At 45.3% G+C, this 24633-nt stretch overlaps 1 protein-coding gene across 1 annotated transcript in view; it reads right to left on the reverse strand.

Annotated features, from left to right (window-relative positions):
- The window catches only part of nyap2a (neuronal tyrosine-phosphorylated phosphoinositide-3-kinase adaptor 2a), a 24318-nt gene extending 2608 nt beyond the window's left edge, over window positions 1-21710 (reverse strand). The window contains exons 1-5 of the mRNA XM_074640841.1: window positions 21217-21710; window positions 16481-16782; window positions 14517-15593; window positions 12060-12185; window positions 3170-3288 (exon numbers count right to left, since the gene is read on the reverse strand). Coding sequence (XP_074496942.1) covers window positions 3170-3288; window positions 12060-12185; window positions 14517-15593; window positions 16481-16782; window positions 21217-21461 — 1869 coding nt within the window. The 5' untranslated portion in view covers window positions 21462-21710. The remainder of the gene's footprint in view (window positions 1-3169; window positions 3289-12059; window positions 12186-14516; window positions 15594-16480; window positions 16783-21216) is intronic.
- Window positions 21711-24633: the final 2923 nt, after the last annotated feature.

Raw genomic sequence — 24633 nt, forward strand, 5'->3', positions numbered from 1 at the left:
CACCAGCTGGTAACCACCGTTCACCAGCTGGTAACCACAGTTCACCAGCTGGTAACCACCGTTCACCAGCTGGTAACCACCGTTCACCAGCTGGTAACCACCGTTCACCTCCCGGTATCCTCCTTCCTTTTTCATCCCTCCCTTCGACCCCCATCATCCCACTGAACTCCACCCCTACCCGCTCTTACCGGCATCCTCCAGCCGTTCCAGATTACATTCTTTAGTATTAATGACGAGGTCTTGTTAGAGAATGTGTTAATAACCGGTCGACCCTCACACCTCCTCTCTATGGCTGCCTCTGTTCCACCTCTACGCGACCACATTATGCTGGAAGAAGTACAGAGCTGAAACTGGCACCTCGACTCTGAGAAACATCCAGAACCCAGCAACTTGTTATCAGCCCGTCCCAGCCTGAAGAACAAGTCCCACAAGTGGTCCTGCTACAGTAGCCGTCTCTAGTCAGAGACAGATAATGTTGTCGTGTCTCGTCTCTCGTGTCTCTCCTCGTCTGACTTCCAGTGGGGATTCCCAGTGAGATCAGGTGTCGTGGTGGTAACCCTAACCCTGGATGTGGGAGGAAGTGTCTCTGTGGTGTGTTGAGTGAGTATCTGAGGGCATCAGCTGAAAGAACGCTTGGCCTTCACGTTGTTCTGAATGAAACTGACAGTCAGATTTATTAATGGAAGGTTCCAGAGAGTTGCTCCGGATGGTTCTGGCCCACTTTAAGGTCTGGCTCTAGGAGGACGTTGGGTCTCTGAGGTCTGGCTCTAGGGGGACGTTGGGTCTCTGAGGTCTGGCTCTAGGGGGACGTTGGGTCTCTGAGGTCTGGCTCTAGGGGGACGTTGGGTCTCTGAGGTCTGGCTCTAGGGGGACATTGGGTCTTTATAGTATATTTACTGTCGTATAAAGTTGGAGTTTACTGAGCTACAGAACTTCCTGATGTCATCGAAGTCCGTCTTTAGTTATTGTTCTGACTGAGAGACAGAATGACGCCCGGCGGCAGAATGACGCCCGGCGGCAGAAAGACGCCCGGCGGCAGAAAGACGCCCGGCGGCAGAAAGACGCCCGGCGGCAGAAACTACATCGCGTTTCTGAATCTGGTGAAATCAGATATTTTATTGTCAGAGACTCAGAATCAGCCAACAGGAACACACAAAGGTACAGATGTTATGTGAATATACATCATCATCATCATCATCATCGTTATGAACCAAGACGTTCGAACAAACGTCTGTTTTTCATTTAAAAATGAGAACAACACAGAAGTGCTTCAAAAATAGGGGCGGGGCTACAGTAGAGGGGCGGGGCTACAGTAGAGGGGCGGGGCTAGATGCTGATGGCTGGGCAGAGTTAGGGTTAAGGTTAGGTTATATTAGGGTTAGGTGAGATAGGGGTTAGGGTTAGGGGGTTAGGGATAGGGGTTAGGGGTTAGGGTTAGGGTTAGGGGGTTAGGGGTTGAGGAAAGGGTTAGGGTTAGGGGTTAGGGGTTAGGGTTAGGGTTAGGAGTTGAGGTAACGGTAGGGTTAGGGTTAGTGGTTAGGGTTAGGGGTTGAGGAAAGGGTTAGGGTTAGGGTTAGGGTTAGGGGTTAGTGGTTAGGGTTAGGGGGTTAGGGGTTGAGGAAAGGGTTAGGGTTAGGGGTTAGGGGTTAGGGTTAGGGTTAGGGGGTTAGGGGTTGAGGTAAGGGTAGGGTTAGGGTTAGGGTTAGGGGTTAGTGGTTAGGGTTAGGGGTTGAGGAAAGGGTAGGGTTAGGTGAAATTACATTTTTTATTTGTGTAAATAATTGTAAAAAAATCAAAGTTGAATGAAATTTAATCTATTAAAGTGCTTCGGTGTCGTCAGATCAGGGTTAGTTTAATGTTAGTTTAATGTTAGTTTAATGTTAGTATAAAGTTAGTTTAACAATAGTACCAATAATGAAACTCTGTTAGTATCAGTATCAAAGTATTACTTCACTTTAATGTCTACAGATTAATTTTAATGTTTAATGTTTATGGTTCATATTGAGACACAATACAAAAAACTTTAATTTAAACACCAAATATTTTACACATGAAATGATTATGAAACAAAGTCAAGAAAACTCTTTGTTTACCGGTTAGTTGGTTAACTGGTTAACGTATTTACAGGTTAGAAAGTTAACGTGTTTACAGGTTAACGTGTTAACTGGTTAGCGTGTTAACAGGTTAACGTGTTTGCAGGTTAACGTGTTAACTGGTTAACGTGTTTGCAGGTTAACGTGTTTGCAGGTTAACGTGTTTGCAGGTTAACGTGTGTGCAGGTTAACTTGTTAACGTGTTAGCAGGTTAACGTGTTTGCAGGTTAACTTGTTAACGTGTTAGCAGGTTAACGTGTTTGCAGGTTAACTTGTTAACGTGTTAACTGGTTAACGTGTTAACAGGTTAACGTGTTTTCAGGTTTACATGTTAACTTGTTTACTGGTTAACAGGTTAACGTGTTTACAGGTTAACGTGTTAACTGGTTAACGTGTTAACCTGTAAACTGGTTAACGTCTTAACAGGTTAACGTGTTTACAGGTTAACGTGTTTACAGGCTAACGTGTTTACAGGTTAACGTGTTAACCTGTAAACTGGTTAACGTGTTAACCTGTAAACTGGTTAACGTCTTAACAGGTTAACGTGTTTACAGGTTAACGTGTTTACAGGTTAACGTGTTAACCTGTAAACTGGTTAACGTGTTAACCTGTAAACTGGTTAACGTGTTTACAGGTTAACGTGTTTTCAGGTTTACATGTTAACTTGTTTACTGGTTAACAAGTTAACTGGTTAACAGGTCAGATGTGAGTCAGCTGGTGTATTGATCTTCTGTCGTCTGTTAAATGTTTTACGTTCTGTTGTTCAGTGAAGTTGTCTCCTGTTTAAAATATAAAGTATATATATATATATTTATACTTTATATTTATATATATATGTTTATTTTTCTATTTAAAATAAAACTGCCGTTTGTCGTCTGATTTACAAAATGATCTAAATGAACAGACAAGTAGGACAGACAGAGACAGGTAGACAGACAGGTGTTTTACAGACAGGTAGACAGACAGGTAAACAGACGGGTGTTTTACAGAAAGTTGGACGGACAGACAAACAGACAGGTGTTTTACAGACAGGTAGACAGACAGGTAAACAGACGGGTGTTTTACAGGTGTGGTACCTGGCTGAGGGCAGGATGATGATGATGCGGCTCATACAGGTGACGTTGTGGCGTTCCACCTGGTGAAGGAACTCCTGAAGTCGATGCTGAACGGCCGAGTTTACAAACCGACTTCGATTCTGCAGATAAGATTATTATTATTATTATTATTATATATACAATCAACACAAAAAGATTACATTCAAACCTGACCTCAGGTCTGTACTAAGAAGCGAGTTCATCATACCCAAGGTATGTTCATCATACCCAGGGTATCTTCATCATACCCAGGGTATCTTCATCATACCCAGGGTATCTCCATCATACCCAGGGTATCTTCATCATACCAGGGTATCTTCATCGTACCCAGGGTATCTTCATCATACCAGGGTATCTTCATCGTATCCAGGGTATCTTCATCATACCCAGGGTATCTTCATCATACCAGGGTATCTTCATCGTACCCAGGGTATCTTCATCGTACCAGGGTATCTCCATCATACCAGGGTATCTTCATCGTACCCAGGATATCTCCATCATACCCAGGATATCTCCATCATCCCCAGGGTATCTTCATCGTACCCAGGGTATCTTCATCATACCAGGGTATCTCCATCGTACCCAGGATATCTCCATCATACCCAGGGTATCTTCATCGTACCCAGGGTATCTCCATCATACCCAGGGTATCTTCATCATACCAGGGTATCTTCATCGTACCCAGGGTATCTTCATCATACCAGGGTATCTTCATCGTACCCAGGGTATCTTCATCATACCCAGGGTATCTTCATCATACCAGGGTATCTTCATCGTACCCAGGGTATCTTCATCATACCCAGGGTATCTTCATCGTACCAGGGTATCTCCATCATACCAGGGTATCTTCATCGTACCCAGGATATCTCCATCATACCCAGGATATCTCCATCATCCCCAGGGTATCTTCATCGTACCCAGGGTATCTTCATCATACCAGGGTATCTCCATCGTACCCAGGATATCTCCATCATACCCAGGGTATCTTCATCGTACCCAGGGTATCTCATCATACCCAAGGTATCTTCATCGTACCCAGGGTATCTTCATCATACCAGGGTATCCTCATCATACCAGGGTATCTTCATCATACCCAAGGTATGTTCATCATCTCCAGGGTATCTTCATCATACCAGGGTATCTCATCATACCCAAGGTATCTTCATCGTACCCAGGGTATCTTCATCATACCAGGGTATCTTCATCATACCAGGGTATCTCCATCGTACCCAGGGTATCTCCATCATCCCCAAGGTATGTTCATCATCTCCAGGGTATCTTCATCGTACCCAGGGTATCTTCATCATACCAGGGTATCTCCATCGTACCCAGGATATCTCCATCATACCCAGGGTATCTTCATCGTACCCAGGGTATCTCATCATACCCAAGGTATCTTCATCGTACCCAGGGTATCTTCATCGTACCCAGGGTATCTTCATCGTACCCAGGGTATCTCCATCATCCCCAGGGTATCTTCATCGTACCCAGGGTATCTTCATCGTACCCAGGGTATCTTCATCATACCAGGGTATCTCCATCATCCCCAAGGTATGTTCATCATCTCAAGGGTATCTCCATCGTACCCAGGGTATCTCCATCATACCCAGGGTATCTTCATCGTACCCAGGGTATCTTCATCGTACCCAGGGTATCTTCATCATACCAGGGTATCTCATCATACCCAAGGTATGTTCATCATCTCCAGGGTATCTTCATCATACCCAGGGTATCTTCATCGTACCCACGGTATCTTCATCGTACCCAGGGTATCTTCATCATACCAGGGTATCTCCATCATCCCAAAGGGATGTTCATCATCTCCAGGGTATCTTCATCATACCCAGGGTATCTCCATCATACCCAGGGTATCTTCATCGTACCCAGGGTATCTCCATCGTACCCAGGGTATCTTCATCGTACCCAGGGTATCTTCATCGTACCCAGGGTATCTCCATCGTAGCCAGGGTATCTTCATCGTACCAGGGTATCTCATCATACCAGGGTATCCTCATCATGCCAGGGTATCTCCATCGTACCCAGGGTATCTTCATCATACCAGGGTATCCTCATCATACCAGGGTATCTTCATCATACCCAAGGTATGTTCATCATCTCCAGGGTATCTTCATCATACCAGGGTATCTTCATCATACCAGGGTATCTTCATCATACCAGGGTATCTCCATCGTACCCAGGGTATCTCCATCATCCCCAAGGTATGTTCATCATCTCCAGGGTATCTTCATCATACCAGGGTATCTCCATCGTACCCAGGGTATCTCCATCATACCCAGGGTATCTTCATCATACCAGGGTATCTTCATCATACCCAAGGTATGTTCATCATCTCCAGGGTATCTTCATCATACCCAGGGTATCTTCATCGTACCCAGGGTATCTTCATCGTACCCAGGGTATCTTCATCATACCAGGGTATCTCATCATACCCAAGGTATGTTCATCATCTCCAGGGTATCTTCATCATACCCAGGGTATCTTCATCGTACCCACGGTATCTTCATCGTACCCAGGGTATCTTCATCATACCAGGGTATCTCATCATACCCAAGGTATGTTCATCATCTCCAGGGTATCTTCATCATACCCAGGGTATCTTCATCGTACCCACGGTATCTCCATCATACCCAGGGTATCTTCATCGTACCCAGGGTATCTTCATCGTACCCAGGGTATCTTCATCGTACCCTCATCGTACCCAGGGTATCTTCATCGTACCCTCATCGTACCCAGGGTATCTTCATCATACCCAGGGTATCTTCATCATACCAGGGTATCTCCATCGTACCCTCATCGTACCCAGGGTATCTCTATCGTACCCAGGGTATCTTCATCGTACCCAGGGTATCTCCATCATACCCAGGGTATCTTCATCATACCAGGGTATCTTCATCGTACCCAGGGTATCTTCATCGTACCCTCATCGTACCCAGGGTATCTTCATCGTACCCAGGGTATCTTCATCATACCCAGGGTATCTTCATCTTACCAGGGTATCTCCATCGTACCCAGGATATCTCCATCATACCCAGGGTATCTTCATCGTACCCAGGGTATCTCATCATACCCAAGGTATCTTCATCGTACCCAGGGTATCTTCATCATACCAGGGTATCCTCATCATACCAGGGTATCTCATCATACCCAAGGTATCTTCATCGTACCCAGGGTATCTTCATCATACCAGGGTATCTTCATCATACCAGGGTATCTCCATCGTACCCAGGGTATCTCCATCATCCCCAAGGTATGTTCATCATCTCCAGGGTATCTTCATCGTACCCAGGGTATCTTCATCATACCAGGGTATCTCCATCGTACCCAGGATATCTCCATCATACCCAGGGTATCTTCATCGTACCCAGGGTATCTCATCGTACCCAGGGTATCTTCATCGTACCCAGGGTATCTTCATCATACCAGGGTATCTCATCATACCCAAGGTATGTTCATCATCTCCAGGGTATCTTCATCATACCCAGGGTATCTTCATCGTACCCACGGTATCTTCATCGTACCCAGGGTATCTTCATCATACCAGGGTATCTCCATCATCCCCAAGGTATGTTCATCATCTCCAGGGTATCTTCATCATACCCAGGGTATCTCCATCATACCCAGGGTATCTCCATCGTACCCAGGGTATCTTCATCGTACCCAGGGTATCTTCATCGTACCCTCATCGTACCCAGGGTATCTCCATCGTACCCAGGGTATCTTCATCGTACCCAGGGTATCTCCATCATACCCAGGGTATCTTCATCATACCAGGGTATCTTCATCGTACCCAGGGTATCTTCATCGTACCCAGGGTATCTTCATCGTACCCAGGGTATCTTCATCGTACCCTCATCGTACCCAGGGTATCTTCATCGTACCCAGGGTATCTTCATCATACCAGGGTATCTCCATCGTACCCAGGGTATCTCCATCATACCCAGGGTATCTCCATCATACCCAGGGTATCGTACCCAGGGTATCTCCATCGTACCCAGGATATCTCCATCATACCCAGGGTATCTTCATCATACCCAGGGTATCTTCATCATACCCAGGGTATCTTCATCGTACCCAGGGTATCTCCATCGTACCCAGGGTATCTTCATCGTACCCAGGGTATCTTCATCGTACCCAGGGTATCTCCATCGTAGCCAGGGTATCTTCATCGTACCAGGGTATCTCATCATACCAGGGTATCCTCATCATGCCAGGGTATCTCCATCGTACCCAGGGTATCTTCATCATACCAGGGTATCCTCATCATACCAGGGTATCTTCATCATACCCAAGGTATGTTCATCATCTCCAGGGTATCTTCATCATACCAGGGTATCTCATCATACCCAAGGTATCTTCATCATACCAGGGTATCTTCATCATACCAGGGTATCTCCATCGTACCCAGGGTATCTCCATCATCCCCAAGGTATGTTCATCATCTCCAGGGTATCTTCATCATACCAGGGTATCTCCATCGTACCCAGGGTATCTCCATCATACCCAGGGTATCTTCATCATACCAGGGTATCTTCATCATACCCAAGGTATGTTCATCATCTCCAGGGTATCTTCATCATACCCAGGGTATCTTCATCGTACCCAGGGTATCTTCATCGTACCCAGGGTATCTTCATCATACCAGGGTATCTCATCATACCCAAGGTATGTTCATCATCTCCAGGGTATCTTCATCATACCCAGGGTATCTTCATCGTACCCACGGTATCTTCATCGTACCCAGGGTATCTTCATCATACCAGGGTATCTCATCATACCCAAGGTATGTTCATCATCTCCAGGGTATCTTCATCATACCCAGGGTATCTTCATCGTACCCACGGTATCTCCATCATACCCAGGGTATCTTCATCGTACCCAGGGTATCTTCATCGTACCCAGGGTATCTTCATCGTACCCTCATCGTACCCAGGGTATCTTCATCGTACCCTCATCGTACCCAGGGTATCTTCATCGTACCCAGGGTATCTTCATCATACCCAGGGTATCTTCATCTTACCAGGGTATCTCCATCGTACCCAGGGTATCTCCATCATACCCAGGGTATCTCCATCATACCCAGGGTATCGTACCCAGGGTATCTCCATCGTACCCAGGGTATCTCCATCGTACCCAGGGTATCTTCATCATACCAGGGTATCTCCATCGTACCCAGGGTATCTTCATCGTAGCCAGGGTATCTTCATCGTACCAGGGTATCTCATCATACCAGGGTATCTCCATCGTACCCAGGGTATCTTCATCATACCAGGGTATCCTCATCATACCAGGGTATCTTCATCATACCCAAGGTATGTTCATCATCTCCAGGGTATCTTCATCATACCAGGGTATCTCATCATACCCAAGGTATCTTCATCGTACCCAGGGTATCTTCATCATACCAGGGTATCTTCATCATACCAGGGTATCTCCATCGTACCCAGGGTATCTCCATCATCCCCAAGGTATCTCCATCGTACCCAGGGTATCTTCATCGTACCCAGGGTATCTTCATCATACCAGGGTATCCATCGTACCCAGGGTATCTCCATCATACCCAGGGTATCTTCATCATACCAGGGTACCTTCATCATACCCAAGGTATGTTCATCATCTCCAGGGTATCTTCATCATACCCAGGGTATCTTCATCGTACCCAGGGTATCTTCATCGTACCCAGGGTATCTTCATCATACCAGGGTATCTCATCATACCTAAGGTATGTTCATCATCTCCAGGGTATCTTCATCATACCCAGGGTATCTTCATCGTACCCACGATATCTTCATCGTACCCAGGGTATCTTCATCATATCAGGGTATCTCATCATACCCAAGGTATGTTCATCATCTCCAGGGTATCTTCATCATACCCAGGGTATCTTCATCATACCCAGGGTATCTTCATCGTACCCAGGGTATCTTCATCGTACCCAGGGTATCTTCATCGTACCCTCATCGTACCCAGGGTATCTTCATCGTACCCTCATCGTACCCAGGGTATCTTCATCGTACCCAGGGTATCTTCATCGTACCCAGGGTATCTTCATCATACCCAGGGTATCTCATCATACCAGGGTATCTCCATCGTACCCAGGGTATCTCATCATACCCAGGGTATCACCATCATCTCCAGGGCATCTTCTAGTTATCTGGCTTCATTAACTCTAACAACAGAGATGAAACTAAGCGGTCTTAAGAAGCTGGTTATCAACTCAGTAAATCGACCCAGAGTTTCTCAGTCTGGCTGTGAGCGAGTTCACATGAACGGGGCGGAGTTAGCAGCATCAGACCAATCACAGATATGGACCAGTTAACTAAACTTGAAGCATGCCTTAAGGACATAAAAACCTGGATGACCTGCAATTTCCTGATGTTAAACTCAGACAAAACTGAAGTTATTGTACTAGGCCCTGAGCACCTCCGAAACAAATTATCTAATGATATAGTTACTTTAGATGGCATTGCCCTGGCCTCCAGCACCACCGTAAGGAACCTGGGAGTTGTCTTCGATCAGGATATGTCCTTTAACTCTCACATAAAACAAACCTCACGGACTGCCTTCTTTCATCTACGTAACATTGTGAAGATCAGGCACATCCTGTCTCAAAACTGTTACCTCTAGACTCGATTACTGCAATTCCTTATTATCAGGCTGCTCCAATAAGTCTCTTAAGACTCTCCAGTTGATCCAGAATGCTGCAGCACGTGTACTGACTAGAACTAGAAAAAGAGATCATATTACGCCTGTATTAGCTTCTCTGCACTGGCTGCCTGTAAAATCCAGAATAGATTTTAAAATCGTCCTCCTCACCTACAAAGCGCTAAACGGTCAGGCCCCATCATATCTTAAAGAGCTCATAGTACCCTACTACCCCACTAGAGCACTGCGCTCACAGAATGCAGGGTTACTTGAGGTTCCTAGAGTCTCCAGAAGTAGAATGGGAGCCAGAGCCTTCAGCTATCAAGCTCCTCTTCTCTGGAACCAGCTCCCAGTTTCAGTCCGGGAGGCAGACACCGTCTCTACATTTAAGAGTAGGCTAAAGACTTTCCTCTTTGATAACGCTTATACTTAAGCTGCTATAGGCATAGACTGCCGGGGGACTTCCTATGACACACTGTCATAAGGAACTTCCTATGACACACTGAGCTCCCCTTTCCTTCTGTATATACTCATGTCCCATGTCCATGTTGTTACTAACTTCATTCCTTCCCGGGAGTCCTTGTGCCTCCTTGTCTCGCAGCTAACCGTGGAGCGGGGTCACACCTGGAGTGAGGTCATACCTGGAGCGGGATCACACCAGGGAGCGAGGTTATACCTGGAGCATGGGTACACTTGGAGCAGGGTTTCACCTGGATCTTGGTGGTCTCCGGTATTGTGGCTGCATCTGCTGCCGCGTCGGTGCCTGCTTGACACCAACTGCTACCATCCCTAATTAACTACGTCTGTACGAGGGACTACCAATGCTAACGAGGGATTTCCAACACCTAATGACAATGTGGCAGCCTGGAGAATAACACTTCTCAATCACTGCCAAAGACATCAAGAGCTCCCAGCAAGCATGCTGATGCTGCAGGAACCAACGCACGGGCATCGATCACAGGGACGTCCCACACCAACACACATGGACGTACTGAGGAGAGATGCTGGACAGTGCTGGCTTTCCGATAGTTGTATTATCACTCTTTCCATCCACCACTATTGGTTTTGTGTTATCAGTCCTACTTGTATTAGCTATTACAGCTGCTAGACTGCTATTGTGGCTGCTTCTATATCTCTCTCTCTCTATCTCTCTCTCTCTCTCTCTCTCTCTCTCTCTCTCACTCTATCTATCTATCCCCCCAGCCGGTCTCGGCAGATGGCCGCCCGCCCTGCGCCCGGTTCTGCTCCAGGTTTCTTCCCAGTAATCGGGGAGTTTTTCCTGGCCACAGTGCGCTTGGTGGATCCTGTTGGGTCTCTAAACTATGGTGTACGGTCATAGACCTGCTCTACATATAAAGCGTCTTGAGATAACTTCTGTTGTGATTTGACGCTATACAAAAATAAATTGATTTGATTTGATTTGATTTGACTTGATTTGACTAGTCTACTGACCAATCACAGACATGGACTAGTCTACAGACAGCAGAGAGACACATTTATCAAAGGAAGAGTGAACTATATCAGACAGATATGAAGAAGTGAAACTCTTAATCAGACTAACAGTAACAGTTGAAGCTGCCAGATGCAGGAAGAACAGCTGGTAAAAGAAACAACTCCAGATGTGTGGATGATTAAATTAACAGACTTATTAATTTAACGGAACACTCAACAGTCAGATATACTCGTCTAGATATAAACAGCTTTTAAATGTATAATGGATGACTGGATTACACCTCGTCATGACCAGTAATATTAATACGGCGTACCGGCGGTCTGAAACGGACTCAAGAGGAAGTTAAAAAATATAAATAAAAACATAATTCAAAGCGGTAAACACCCCCAGCATAAATCCAGCTGTCCTTCCTGCATCTGTCAGTTTAAACTGAGTTGTGTTTAGTCTGATTATGACGGTAACTTCTTCATATGTGTGTAATATTATCATACAATCACCACACGGAGCTCTGATTGGTCAGTAGGAGGTGCTTTTATACGAGTTGATCTCTTATCTGGAACATAACCTGCTCCGGAGCAGGTCAGCTGTTCAGCATCAGTTACCATGGAGATCTACCTCAGTAAGAAGTGAACCAGCTTCGTAGGACGAAAACCCAGAGTTAACCCTGAAGTTACCTCGCTAACCGTAAACCCTACTGCCTAGTACAGACCTCTGGTCTCTATGTCCCTGTAGTGTTATTGGCACTGACGGACTCACCTCCTCCGCCTCCTCCGCCTCCAGACAGCATCATGGTCGGGCTGACAGACGACCTCCCCATCCTTCCTGAAACTGGACTGGACTTTCCGTCTTTACTGCCGTGTCTGGGCAGAGACCTGGAGTCTCCTACAGAGACACATGGAGACAAAGACAGGAGACAGAGACAGAATGAAAACTTGTTTCCTCAGCAGCTAATTTAATGTTTAGTTTTATGTCTGTTGGTAACTCTTATCTCATCAGAGCCGAGAGGATCTCAGAGACACAGTACACCTCCCCACCCCCCCTTGTCTTTCAGGTCAGGAGACACATCTGTCCCACATGTTGACATCAATCATATCCATTTATTTACTGTGTAAGAAGCGCACATATATATCTATATATATAGGCCTGTCCGTTGTAGACCTCAATGTTATGATAACAAGGTTGTTCTTTGTGGTGTTAAATCACTTTAATGAAGTTAATCAGGTTTCTTCAGTGGTTTATATCCTGCAGGTGTCTGCTACCGTTCTGCAGGTGTCTGCTACCGTTCTGCAGGTGTCTGCTACCGTTCTGCAGGTGTCTGCTACCGCTCTGCAGGTGTCTGCTACCGTTCTGCAGGTGTCTGCTACCGCTCTGCAGGTGTCTGCTACCGTTCTGCAGGTGTCTGCTACCGTTCTGCAGGTGTCTGCTACCGTTCTGCAGGTGTCTGCTACCGCTCTGCAGGTGTCTGCTACCGTTCTGCAGGTGTCTGCTACCGCTCTGCAGGTGTCTGCTACCGCTCTGCAGGTGTCTGCTACCGTTCTGCAGGTGTCTGCTACCGCTCTGCAGGTGTCTGCTACCGTTCTGCAGGTGTCTGCTACCGCCTGCTACCGTTCTGCAGGTGTCTGCTACCGCTCTGCAGGTGTCTGCTACCGCTCTGCAGGTGTCTGCTACCGTTCTGCAGGTGTCTGCTACCGCTCTGCAGGTGTCTGCTACCGCTCTGCAGGTGTCTGCTACCGCTCTGCAGGTGTCTGCTACCGTTCTGCAGGTGTCTGCTACCGTTCTGCAGCCCAGAGGTCAAACAGGGAAGAATTCACTATGTGAAGCAAAGAGACTAACCCAGTAACACAGAGACTAATCCAGTAACACAAAGACTAATCCAGTAACACAAAGACTAATCCAGTAACACAAAGACTAATCCAGTAACACAAAGACTAACCCAGTAACACAAAGACTAATCCAGTAACACAAAGACTAACCCAGTAGCACAGAGACTAACCCAGTAACACAAAAACTAACCCAGTAGCACAGAGACTAACCCAGTAACACAAAGACTAATCCAGTAACACAGAGACTAATCCAGTAACACAGAGACTAATCCAGTAACACAAAGACTAATCCAGTAACACAAAGACTAATCCAGTAACACAAAGACTAACCCAGTAACACAAAGACTAATCCAGTAACACAAAGACTAATCCAGTAACACAGAGACTAATCCAGTAACACAGAGACTAATCCAGTAACACAAAGACTAATCCAGTAACACAAAGACTAATCCAGTAACACAAAGACTAATCCAGTAACACAAAGACTAACCCAGTAGCACAGAGACTAACCCAGTAACACAAAAACTAACCCAGTAGCACAGAGACTAACCCAGTAACACAGAGACTAACCCAGTAACACAGAGACTAACCCAGTAGCACAGAGACTAACCCAGTAGCACAGAGACTAACCCAGTAACACAGAGACTAACCCAGTAGCACAGAGACTAACCCAGTAGCACAGAGACTAACCCAGTAACACAGAGACTAACCCAGTAGCACAGAGACTAACCCAGTAGCACAGAGACTAACCCAGTAGCACAGAGACTAACCCAGTAACACAGAGACTAACCCAGTAGCACAGAGACTAACCCAGTAACACAAAAACTAACCCGGTAGCACAGAGACTAACCCAGTAACACAGAGACTAACCCAGTAACACAGAGACTAACCCAGTAGCACAGAGACTAACCCAGTAGCACAGAGACTAACCCAGTAACACAAAAACTAACCCAGTAGCACAGAGACTAACCCAGTAGCACAGAGACTAACCCAGTAGCACAGAGACTAACCCAGTAACACAAAAACTAACCCGGTAGCACAGAGACTAACCCAGTAGCACAGAGACTAACCCAGTAGCACAGAGACTAACCCAGTAACACAAAAACTAACCCAGTAGCACAGAGACTAACCCAGTAACACAGAGACTAACCCAGTAACACAGAGACTAACCCAGTAACACAGAGACTAACCCCGGTGGTCAGTTCTTCTCAGGAAGTTCCCAGAACTGTTCGGTTCAAACATGCCTGCAGTGTAGTACTGCTGCAGTACTGATGGAGTACTGTTGAAGTACTGATGCAGTACTACTGCAGTACTGCCGAAGTACTGATGAAGTACTGATGAAGTACTGTTGAAGTACTGATGAAGTACTGATGCAGTACTGAGTATTTACCTTCACTCCCTCTGCTCTTCCTGCCTCCGGTTCCTTTCTTCATCACCTGTCTACCAGAGCTGAACAGGTTGTTGAGTTCGTCCAATGGGCTGGTGGGAGTGTGTGACCTCATGGACACGTTCTGCATGGAGCCGTGGGCGGAGGACGAGTTACTGAGTTTAGCTCCACAGTCCCCGGCCCTGTGTGAGGACGAGGAAGAGGAAGAGGAAGAGCGGGGCATACTTCCCCCTGCCATCAGAGCGTCGTACGGCGGCGGCCTCTTCAGGCTGAGGGGGGTCAGAGAGCGACCCATGCTGACCGGAGACGGACATGCTGATTGGCTGCGGGGGTAACCGTGACCACTGTGGGCGGAGCCAGAGGACTTGTAGAGGTTGGAGGGCAAAGGCGGAGCTGACGAGCGGCCAGAGGAGGTGACAGTGTGGGTGGAGGACAGATCACGGTCTCGGTCTCGGTCTCGGTCTCGGTCTCGGTCTCGGTCTCGGTCCCGATCTCGCTCCTTGCGGTGGTGGGTGGAGCTCTGAGAAGGTTCAACACCACCCGACTGGCTGTAGGTGGCGTTGTCCATCACAGGCAGCCGAGTGACGTCTAACGGGGTGAGGGGGGACTCGTCGGAGTTGGGGGAGCACTGGGCCGGGGCGGGGGGGAAGACGAACAGCGGTGGGCGGTGAGTCAGGAGGTTGGGGAAGGGTGGAGGGATGTCACAGAGAGAGCCGCGGGACGACCAGGCTTCAGGATCCATGATGGCAGCGTGAGCGTCCTGCAGGAAGTCCTCGAGCATTGGGTACTTCATCTCCTCGTAGACCGCCTCGCTCTGTTCGTCCTCCACGCCGTCCTGACCTTTCAGCTCCCGCAGGACGTTTCCCACCATCTCGATGTAGACGGGCTCCTCGTCGTCCGTGTCCCTCGACGTCGGACTCTGACTCTGGGATGAAGATTTGTCCAGTCGCGAGGAAGACTTCTTGTTGCCATGGATACGGACGTAAGATTCATCAAAGGAGGTGCTGAGCTGAGTGTTTGGATTTCTTTTGGGTTTGGGTGGAGGCATCTTCCTGTAGTCCTCACCAGAGAGACGCCGAGCTGCAGACAGACAACCAACAGGTGTCAGGTTTAACCAACAGGTGTCAGGTTTAACCAACAGGTGTCGGGTTTAACCAACAGGAGTCGGGTTTAACCAACAGGCGTCGGGTTTAACCAACAGGTGTCGGGTTTAACCAACAGGCGTCGGGTTTAACCAACAGGCGTCGGGTTTAACCAACAGGTGTCATGTTTAACCAACAGGTGTCGGGTTTAACCAACAGGCGTCGGGTTTAACCAACAGGTGTCATGTTTAACCAACAGGTGTCGAGTTTAACCAACAGGTGTCGAGTTTAACCAACAGGCGTCGGGTTTAACCAACAGGTGTCGAGTTTAACCAACAGGCGTCGGGTTTAACCAACAGGTGTCGAGTTTAACCAACAGGTGTCATGTTTAACCAACAGGTGTCATGTTTAACCAACAGGCGTCAGGTTTAACCAACAGGTGTCGAGTTTAACCAACAGGTGTCGAGTTTAACCAACAGGCGTCAGGTTTAACCAACAGGTGTCATGTTTAACCAACAGGCGTCAGGTTTAACCAACAGGTGTCGAGTTTAACCAACAGGTGTCGAGTTTAACCAACAGGCGTCGGGTTTAACCAACAGGTGTCGAGTTTAACCAACAGGCGTCGGGTTTAACCAACAGGTGTCGAGTTTAACCAACAGGTGTCGAGTTTAACCAACAGGCGTCGGGTTTAACCAACAGGTGTCGAGTTTAACCAACAGGTGTCGGGTTTAACCAACAGGAGTCGGGTTTAACCAACAGGTGTCGGGTTTAACCAACAGGTGTCGGGTTTAACCAACAGGTGTCGGGTTTAACCAACAGGTGTCGAGTTTAACCAACGGGTGTCGGGTTTAACCAACAGGTGTCGGGCAGGTGTTGTGTTCTCACCTTCAGCCTGCTCCGACGTCTCTTTGAACTCTTGAACGTCCGTCTTGGAGCCTCCGTCCATCGTCTCAGAGCTGCTGCTCAGTTTGGTGTTGGGGTCTCTCTTGGGTTTGGGGGGAGGTTGTTTCCGGTTGGGATTGGAGTCGTTGTCTTCGCCCACCGAGTGGAGGGACTGGGACCGGACGGTGAAGCCCTGACTGGGGGGCGGCAGACGGTCCTGTGGGGCCGGCATCGTCATGAAACCCATCCTGAAATGTTTCCCAGAGTATGCCCCGTCTGTTGCCATGGCAACATCTTCACCAATCCTGGATGGACGGATGGGAAGACGTATTAGTGACTGTACATCATCAACCAGTCAGGGTTCGGGTTACACGGGGACCAGCTGAAAACAATTCCTTAAAATGCCATAAAAAAGGAAAAATTCAATATTTCTTAAAATCGCTCAAATAGCCGAAGTCCACTAACTGAAGGAGGACAACGGAGAGATTACTGAAAGGAAGGGAGGGGAATAAAAGGTTTCCAAGGTTACCAAGGTTACCATAAAATGCACTCTAATAAAAACCCTGTAGAATGCAGATGAAGTGTTGAAACAGCAGCTCACATAGCCGGTCTGAAGGAGCTGCTGTGAAGCACATCGTCCTGCAGGTGGAAGGTGATCCATTAAAACCTCACAACTCCCCAAAGGGACGTCACTCGTCATGTACAAAAAGAAGTGCTTTAAGGTAAGTGGCATGTTGGAACACAAGAAAATAACATTAGGGAATAATAAAATGAATTCAAATATAATGAATAGAATAAAAATATATCAGTGTAAATAAGAAAAAGCATTTAGTAATAAATATGAACCCCAGCAGCTAGCAGCACAAGCTAACGCTAACCCCAACCCTGAATCTAGAGAGGACGTCTACAAGTCATCAACTCTGACCGTCCGTCCCTTCAGAGACACTCCCCAACACTATCATTAGGTAGGTAGGCAGGTAGGTGGACAGGTAGGTAGACAGGTAGACAGGTAGGTGGACAGGTAGGTAGACAGGTAGACAGGTAGACAGGTAAGTGGACAGGTAGGTAGACAGGTAGACAGGTAGACAGGTAGGTGGACAGGTAGGTAGACAGGTAGACAGGTAGGTAGACAGGTAGGTGGACAGGTAGGTAGACAGGTAGACAGGTAGGTGGACAGGTAGGTAGACAGGTAGACAGGTAGACAGGTAAGTGGACAGGTAGGTAGACAGGTAGACAGGTAGGTGGACAGGTAGGTAGACAGGTAGACAGGTAGGTAGACAGGTAGGTGGACAGGTAGGTAGACAGGTAGACAGGTAGATGGACAGGTAGGTGGACAGGTAGGTGGACAGGTAGGTAGACAGGTAGACAGGTAGGTGGACAGGTAGGTAGACAGGTAGGTAGACAGGTGGACAGGTGGACAGGTAGACAGGTAGACAGGTAGACAGGTAGACAGGTAGACAGGTAGACAGGTAGACAGCCTCCCTCCAGAGACACTCCCCAACATCATCATAATGAACATAAGCAACCAACAGGGCACGCAGACAGCTGTCGGGTTTTTACAGTCCTTCAGCATCCACAGATATCAGATTGATTGATTGATTGATTGATTGATTGATTGATTGATAGCTGTCAGGATGTAAAGAGAAGTTCAACAAATGTAACAGAAAATGTTTTTGAAGAAAATTACCAACCCTAGCTTCAACTATGAATACTTCAACTATTAATAGTTGAAGTATTCATAATTGAAGTATTAATAGTTGAAGTATTAATAGTTGAAGTATTAATAGTTGAAGTATTAATAGTTGAAGTATTCATAATTGAAGTATTAATAGTTGAAGTATTCATAATTGAAGTATTAATAGTTGAAGTATTAATAGTTGAAGTATTAATAGTTGAAGTATTAATAGTTGAAGTATTAATAGTTGAAGTATTCATAATTGAAGTATTAATAGTTGAAGTATTAATAGTTGAAGTATTAATAATTGAAGTATTAATAGTTGAAGTATTAATAGTTGAAGTATTAATAGTTGAAGTATTAATAATTGAAGTATTAATAGTTGAAGTATTAATAGTTGAAGTATTAATAATTGAAGTATTAATAGTTGAAGTATTAATAGTTGAAGTATTAATAGTTGAAGTATTAATAATTGAAGTATTAATAGTTGAAGTATTAATAGTTGAAGTATTAATAGTTGAAGTATTAATAGTTGAAGTATTAATAATTGAAGTATTAATAGTTGAAGTATTAATAGTTGAAGTATTAATAATTGAAGTATTAATAGTTGAAGTATTAATAGTTGAAGTATTAATAGTTGAAGTATTAATAATTGAAGTATTAATAGTTGAAGTATTAATAGTTGAAGTATTAATAGTTGAAGTATTAATAGTTGAAGTATTAATAGTTGAAGTATTAATAATTGAAGTATTAATAGTTGAAGTATTAATAGTTGAAGTATTAATAGTTGAAGTATTAATAGTTGAAGTATTCATAATTGAAGTATTAATAGTTGAAGTATTCATAATTGAAGTATTAATAGTTGAAGTATTAATAGTTGAAGTATTCATAATTGAAGTATTAATAGTTGAAGTATTAATAGTTGAAGTATTAATAGTTGAAGTATTAATAGTTGAAGTATTCATAATTGAAGTATTAATAGTTGAAGTATTAATAGTTGAAGTATTAATAGTTGAAGTATTCATAATTGAAGTATTAATAGTTAAAGTATTAATAGTTGAAGTATTAATAGTTGAAGTATTAATAGTTGAAGTATTAATAGTTGAAGTATTAATAGTTGAAGTATTCATAATTGAAGTATTAATAGTTGAAGTATTAATAGTTGAAGTATTAATAATTGAAGTATTAATAGTTGAAGTATTAATAGTTGAAGTATTAATAATTGAAGTATTAATAGTTGAAGTATTAATAGTTGAAGTATTAATAATTGAAGTATTAATAGTTGAAGTATTAATAGTTGAAGTATTAATAGTTGAAGTATTCATAATTGAAGTATTAATAGTTGAAGTATTCATAATTGAAGTATTAATAGTTGAAGTATTAATAGTTGAAGTATTAATAGTTGAAGTATTAATAGCACACAGTAAAAGTGCTGCATTGAAGTGTTGCCTTCAGGTGCAGAGGGACGGAGCGGTGTCGTCTGTCCTCGGTGGAGCTTTCACTTCTAACATGGTTATATTTCATCAACAGTAACATTCCTCTGTCAGGTAGATGTAGTTCCTTTAAAGTAGTAGAAGTACACAGTAAGTAGTATAGTAACAGTAGTATACAGTTGTCTCAGTGCTTTGGGGGCATTTTATGAGATGTTTAGTTAGAATAGTACCATGATTCAATATGTTTCATATCTAAACATCATAATAAATCTATAGCGGTTCGGGGCCCTTCTAGTCGGGGCCCTTCTAGTCGGGGCCCTTCTAGTCGGGGCCCCAGGCAGGTGCCTTGCCCAACAGTAGTCTGTCGCTGGTGTTCCCGTGAATCCGAGTGGACATCAGCGTGTTTCTGACCATCGTTAACAGCTCTACTGATTATTTATGTGTTTGTTGTTATGTAAAACATCTGGATGTATGTTGTTATGTAAAACATCTGGATGTATGTTGTTATGTAAAACATCTAGATGTATGTTGTTATGTAAAACATCTGGATGTATGTTGTTATGTAAAACATCTGGAGGTTCATGTTGTTATGTAAAACATCTGGATGTATGTTGTTATGTAAAACATCTGGAGGTTCATGTTGTTATGTAAAACATCTGGAGGTTCATGTTGTCTACACTACAGCGCCTGACTTTGACTTCTGCTCCTGTCATACTCACCGCGCTCTCTAGACATCGCCATTCTGTTCTTTTATACTTTCTTTCAGTGATCTACCATGTGAATAGATGATAACACCTACTAGTGAGTGTAGTAGGCCCCTACTGACCCACATCTATGGGGCCTATAGCGACTGATAACGCCTATTCACTGGCCTGACGTCAGTGTAGTCGGCTGAGAGCTCACAGTTTAAATGGTTCCTACCTCTTGATGGTGTTACAGTTTAAATGGTTCTTACCTCTTGATGGTGTTACAGTTTAAATGGTTCCTACCTCTTGATGGTGTTACAGTTTAAATGGTTCTTACCTCTTGATGGTGTTACAGTTTAAATGGTTCCTACCTCTTGATGGTGTTACAGTTTAAATGGTTCCTACCTCTTGATGGTGTTACAGTTTAAATGGTTCCTACCTCTTGATGGTGTTAGTTTAAATGGTTCCTACCTCTTGATGGTGTTACAGTTTAAATGGTTCCTACCTCTTGATGGCGTAACAGTTTAAATGGTTCCTACCTCTTGATGGTGTTACAGTTTAAATGGTTCCTACCTCTTGATGGCGTTACAGTTTAAATGGTTCCTACCTCTTGATGGCGTTACAGTTTAAATGGTTCCTACCTCTTGATGGCGTTACAGTTTAAATGGTTCCTACCTCTTGATGGTGTTACAGTTTAAATGGTTCCTACCTCTTGATGGTGTTACAGTTTAAATGGTTCCTACCTCTTGATGGTGTTAGTTTAAATGGTTCCTACCTCTTGATGGTGTTACAGTTTAAATGGTTCCTACCTCTTGATGGCGTAACAGTTTAAATGGTTCCTACCTCTTGATGGTGTTACAGTTTAAATGGTTCCTACCTCTTGATGGCGTTACAGTTTAAATGGTTCCTACCTCTTGATGGCGTTACAGTTTAAATGGTTCCTACCTCTTGATGGCGTCCTCCTGTCGTCTCTTCTTCTGGTGTTTCTCCTGCAGGTAGGCCCAGTTCGTCTGGTTGCGGACCCGATCGCTCTCTCTGGCGATGTCGGAGGCGTTCTGAATGACCAGACCGTCGTATGTTCGAAGGCCGCTATCCTCCACGTACTGAAAAAACCTCCTGAAGGAAGACGCCTCCTCCTGAGACGTCATAACTCCCCAAAGACCTGAGAAGAGGATCAGAGAGGAAGACATCACTACATCACTATGGTAACAGCGCAGCGGGTAAACGGTACCGGCATCACTGAGGGTAACATCGGTTAAAGGGTACCGGTAGAAACACAGGTTTATTCATTACAACGGTTTGAACCCACCGCCAGTCAGCGGTTTGAACCCACCGCCAGTCAGCGGTTTGAACCCACCGCCAGTCAGCAGTTTGAACCCACCGCCAGTCAGCGGTTTGAACCCACCGCCAGTCAGCGGTTTGAACCCACCGCCAGTCAGCGGTTTATTGTCAGTTTGCACTGAAATTCATTTTGCATCCCTAGGCAGCTCAGTTTGAGAAAAAGTAGACATCCAAAAGACATCCCGTTACCATAGAGACAGACAGACATCCTGTTACCATAGAGACAGACAGACATCCTGTTACCACAGAGACAGACAGACATCCTGTTACCATAGAGACAGACAAACATCCTGTTACCATAGAGACAGACAGACATCCTGTTACCACAGAGACAGACAGACATCCTGTTACCATAGAGACAGACAAACATCCTGTTACCATAGAGACAGACAGACAGACATCCTGTAACAATAGAGACAGAGAGACATCCTGTTACCATAGAGACAGACAGACATCCTGTTACCATAGAGACAGACAGACAGACATCCTGTAACAATAGAGACAGAGAGACATCCTGTTACCATAGAGACAGACAGACATCCTGTTACAATAGAGACAGACAGACATCCTGTTACCATAGAGACAGAGAGACATCCTGTTACCATAGAGACAGACAGACAGACATCCTGTAACAATAGAGACAGACAGACAGACATCCTGTTACCATAGAGACAGAGAGACATCCTGTTACCATAGAGACAGACAGACATCCTGTTACAATAGAGACAGACAGACATCCTGTTACCATAGAGACAGACAGACATCCTGTTACAATAGAGACAGACAGACATCCTGTTACCATAGAGACAGACAGACATCCTGTTACAATAGAGACAGACAGACATCCTGTTACCATAGAGACAGACAGACATCCTGTTACCATAGAGACAGACAGACTCATACATAACCCATTACAACATGATCATCTGTCCTCTCGATGGACATGTCTTTAACAAGATGGACTGATGGACAGAAGTGTCCTTTAGCCTGATGGGGTTAAATGGAGGGACCCTGAATGGTCTCTTGGAGGACAGAAGTGTCCTTTAGCCTGATGGGGTTAAATGGAGGGACCCTGAATGGTCTCTTGGAGGACAGAAGTGTCCTTTAGCCTGATGGGGTTAAATGGAGGGACCCTGAATGGTCTCTTGGAGGACAGAAGTGTCCTTTAGCCTGATGGGGTTAAATGGAGGGACTCTGAATGGTCTCTTGGAGGACAGAAGTTGATATTCCCATTTGAAACCAGTGAGGGATCAGAAGAGATGCTGTCAGTCTGAGCATCCTCTGGTTGTGAGCTGATGAAAGGAGGCTGTCACAGGTTGCTCAGTGATCTTCACACACATCTGGATTAGTCTATAAAGTTGAGTTGTACGTTTTACAGAGAGACTACTGAGCCAGGCTGAGCTGAGCCAGGCTGAGCTGAGCCAGGCTGAGCTGAGCCAGGCTGAGCTGAGCCAGGCTGAGCTGAGCCAGGCTGAGCTGCAGGACAACAGGACTCTGAATCACTGAACTGAAACATAGAAACATAATCTGACTGCTGCTCCAAATGATCTGAGTCTGAGAAGAAAGTCAATGTGCTGCTGTATCTTCTTCCAGGTGGAGTCAGTGTGAGGGTTAATGAGAGGGTGGAGTCAGTGTGAGGGTTAATGAGAGGGTGGAGTCAGTGAGAGGGTTAATGAGAGGGTGGAGTCAGTGAGAGGGTTAATGAGAGGGTGGAGTCAGTGAGAGGGTTAATGAGAGGGTGGAGTCAGTGAGAGGGTGGAGTCAGTGAGAGGGTGGAGTCAGTGTGAGGGTTAATGAGAGGGTGGAGTCAGTGAGAGGGTTAATGAGAGGGTGGAGTCAGTGAGAGGGTTAATGAGAGGGTGGAGTCAGTGTGAGGGTTAATGAGAGGGTGGAGTCAGTGAGAGGGTTAATGAGAGGGTGGAGTCAGTGAGAGGGTTAATGAGAGGGTGGAGTCAGTGAGAGGGTGATGGATTGTAACTGGAGGAGGCTGACAGTCAGGAGGAAGGCAGAAATCCTTCCTTCTGTCTTACTAGTGTTCCTGATGACACCATTCAATCAGCCAGTCAACATTACGCTGATGCAAACTGACACTTCCAGACACGATGAAGTTAAACTAGTTAAACTAGTTAAACTGGTTAAACTGGTTAAACTGGTTAAACTGGGCAACCTGGATAAACTGATTAAACTGATTAAACTGGTTAAACTGGTCGAACTGAGCAAACTGGTTAAACTGGTTAAACTGATTAAACTGATTAAACTGGTTGAACTGGTTAAACTGGTTAAACTGGTCAAACTGGTTGAACTGATTAAACTGATTAAACTGAGAGACTGATGGTGGACAGGGTGATATAATCTCTCTCTCTCTCTCTCTCTCTCTCTCCCCTCCCCCACCTCTCCGTCTCTCAGCATCCTTCTAAAAATGGAACAGGGAGTCAGCTGGCGGTAACCTAGCAACAGCAGCATCTCTCCGAGGAGCATGATGTCATGCTTCCTGTCCACGGGAGAGGAAGAGGTGGAGGAGAGGAAGAAGAATGGGGGAGGAGGAGGATAGGAGGAGGAATGGGGGAGGAGGAGGAGAGGAGGAAAGGAGGAGGAGGAATGGGGGAGGAAGAGGAGGAGGAGGAGAGGAGGAGGAATGGGGGAGGAGGAGGAGAGGAGGAGAGGAGGAGAGGAGGAGGAATGGGGGAGGAAGAGGAGGAGGAGGAGAGGAAGACAAATGTATATATATATACATACTAGTGATCAGAGTGATGTTGGACAGCGAGCTACTTCCTGTTCTGGAGGATCATTAAAAGCTGATGGACGACTCTTTCAAAATAAGAGTTCTCAGGTCTGAACTAACTAACTCACAAACTAACTAACTAACTAACTAACTAACTAACTAACTGACTAACCAACCAACCACCCAACCAACCAACCAACCAACCAACACACCAACCAACTAACTAACTCACTAACTCACAAACTAACTAACCAACCAACCAACCAACCAACCAACACACCAACCAACTAACTAACTCA

Source organism: Sebastes fasciatus, chromosome 7 (assembly GCF_043250625.1).
Source record: "Sebastes fasciatus isolate fSebFas1 chromosome 7, fSebFas1.pri, whole genome shotgun sequence".
Taxonomy (NCBI): Eukaryota; Metazoa; Chordata; class Actinopteri; order Perciformes; family Sebastidae; genus Sebastes; species Sebastes fasciatus.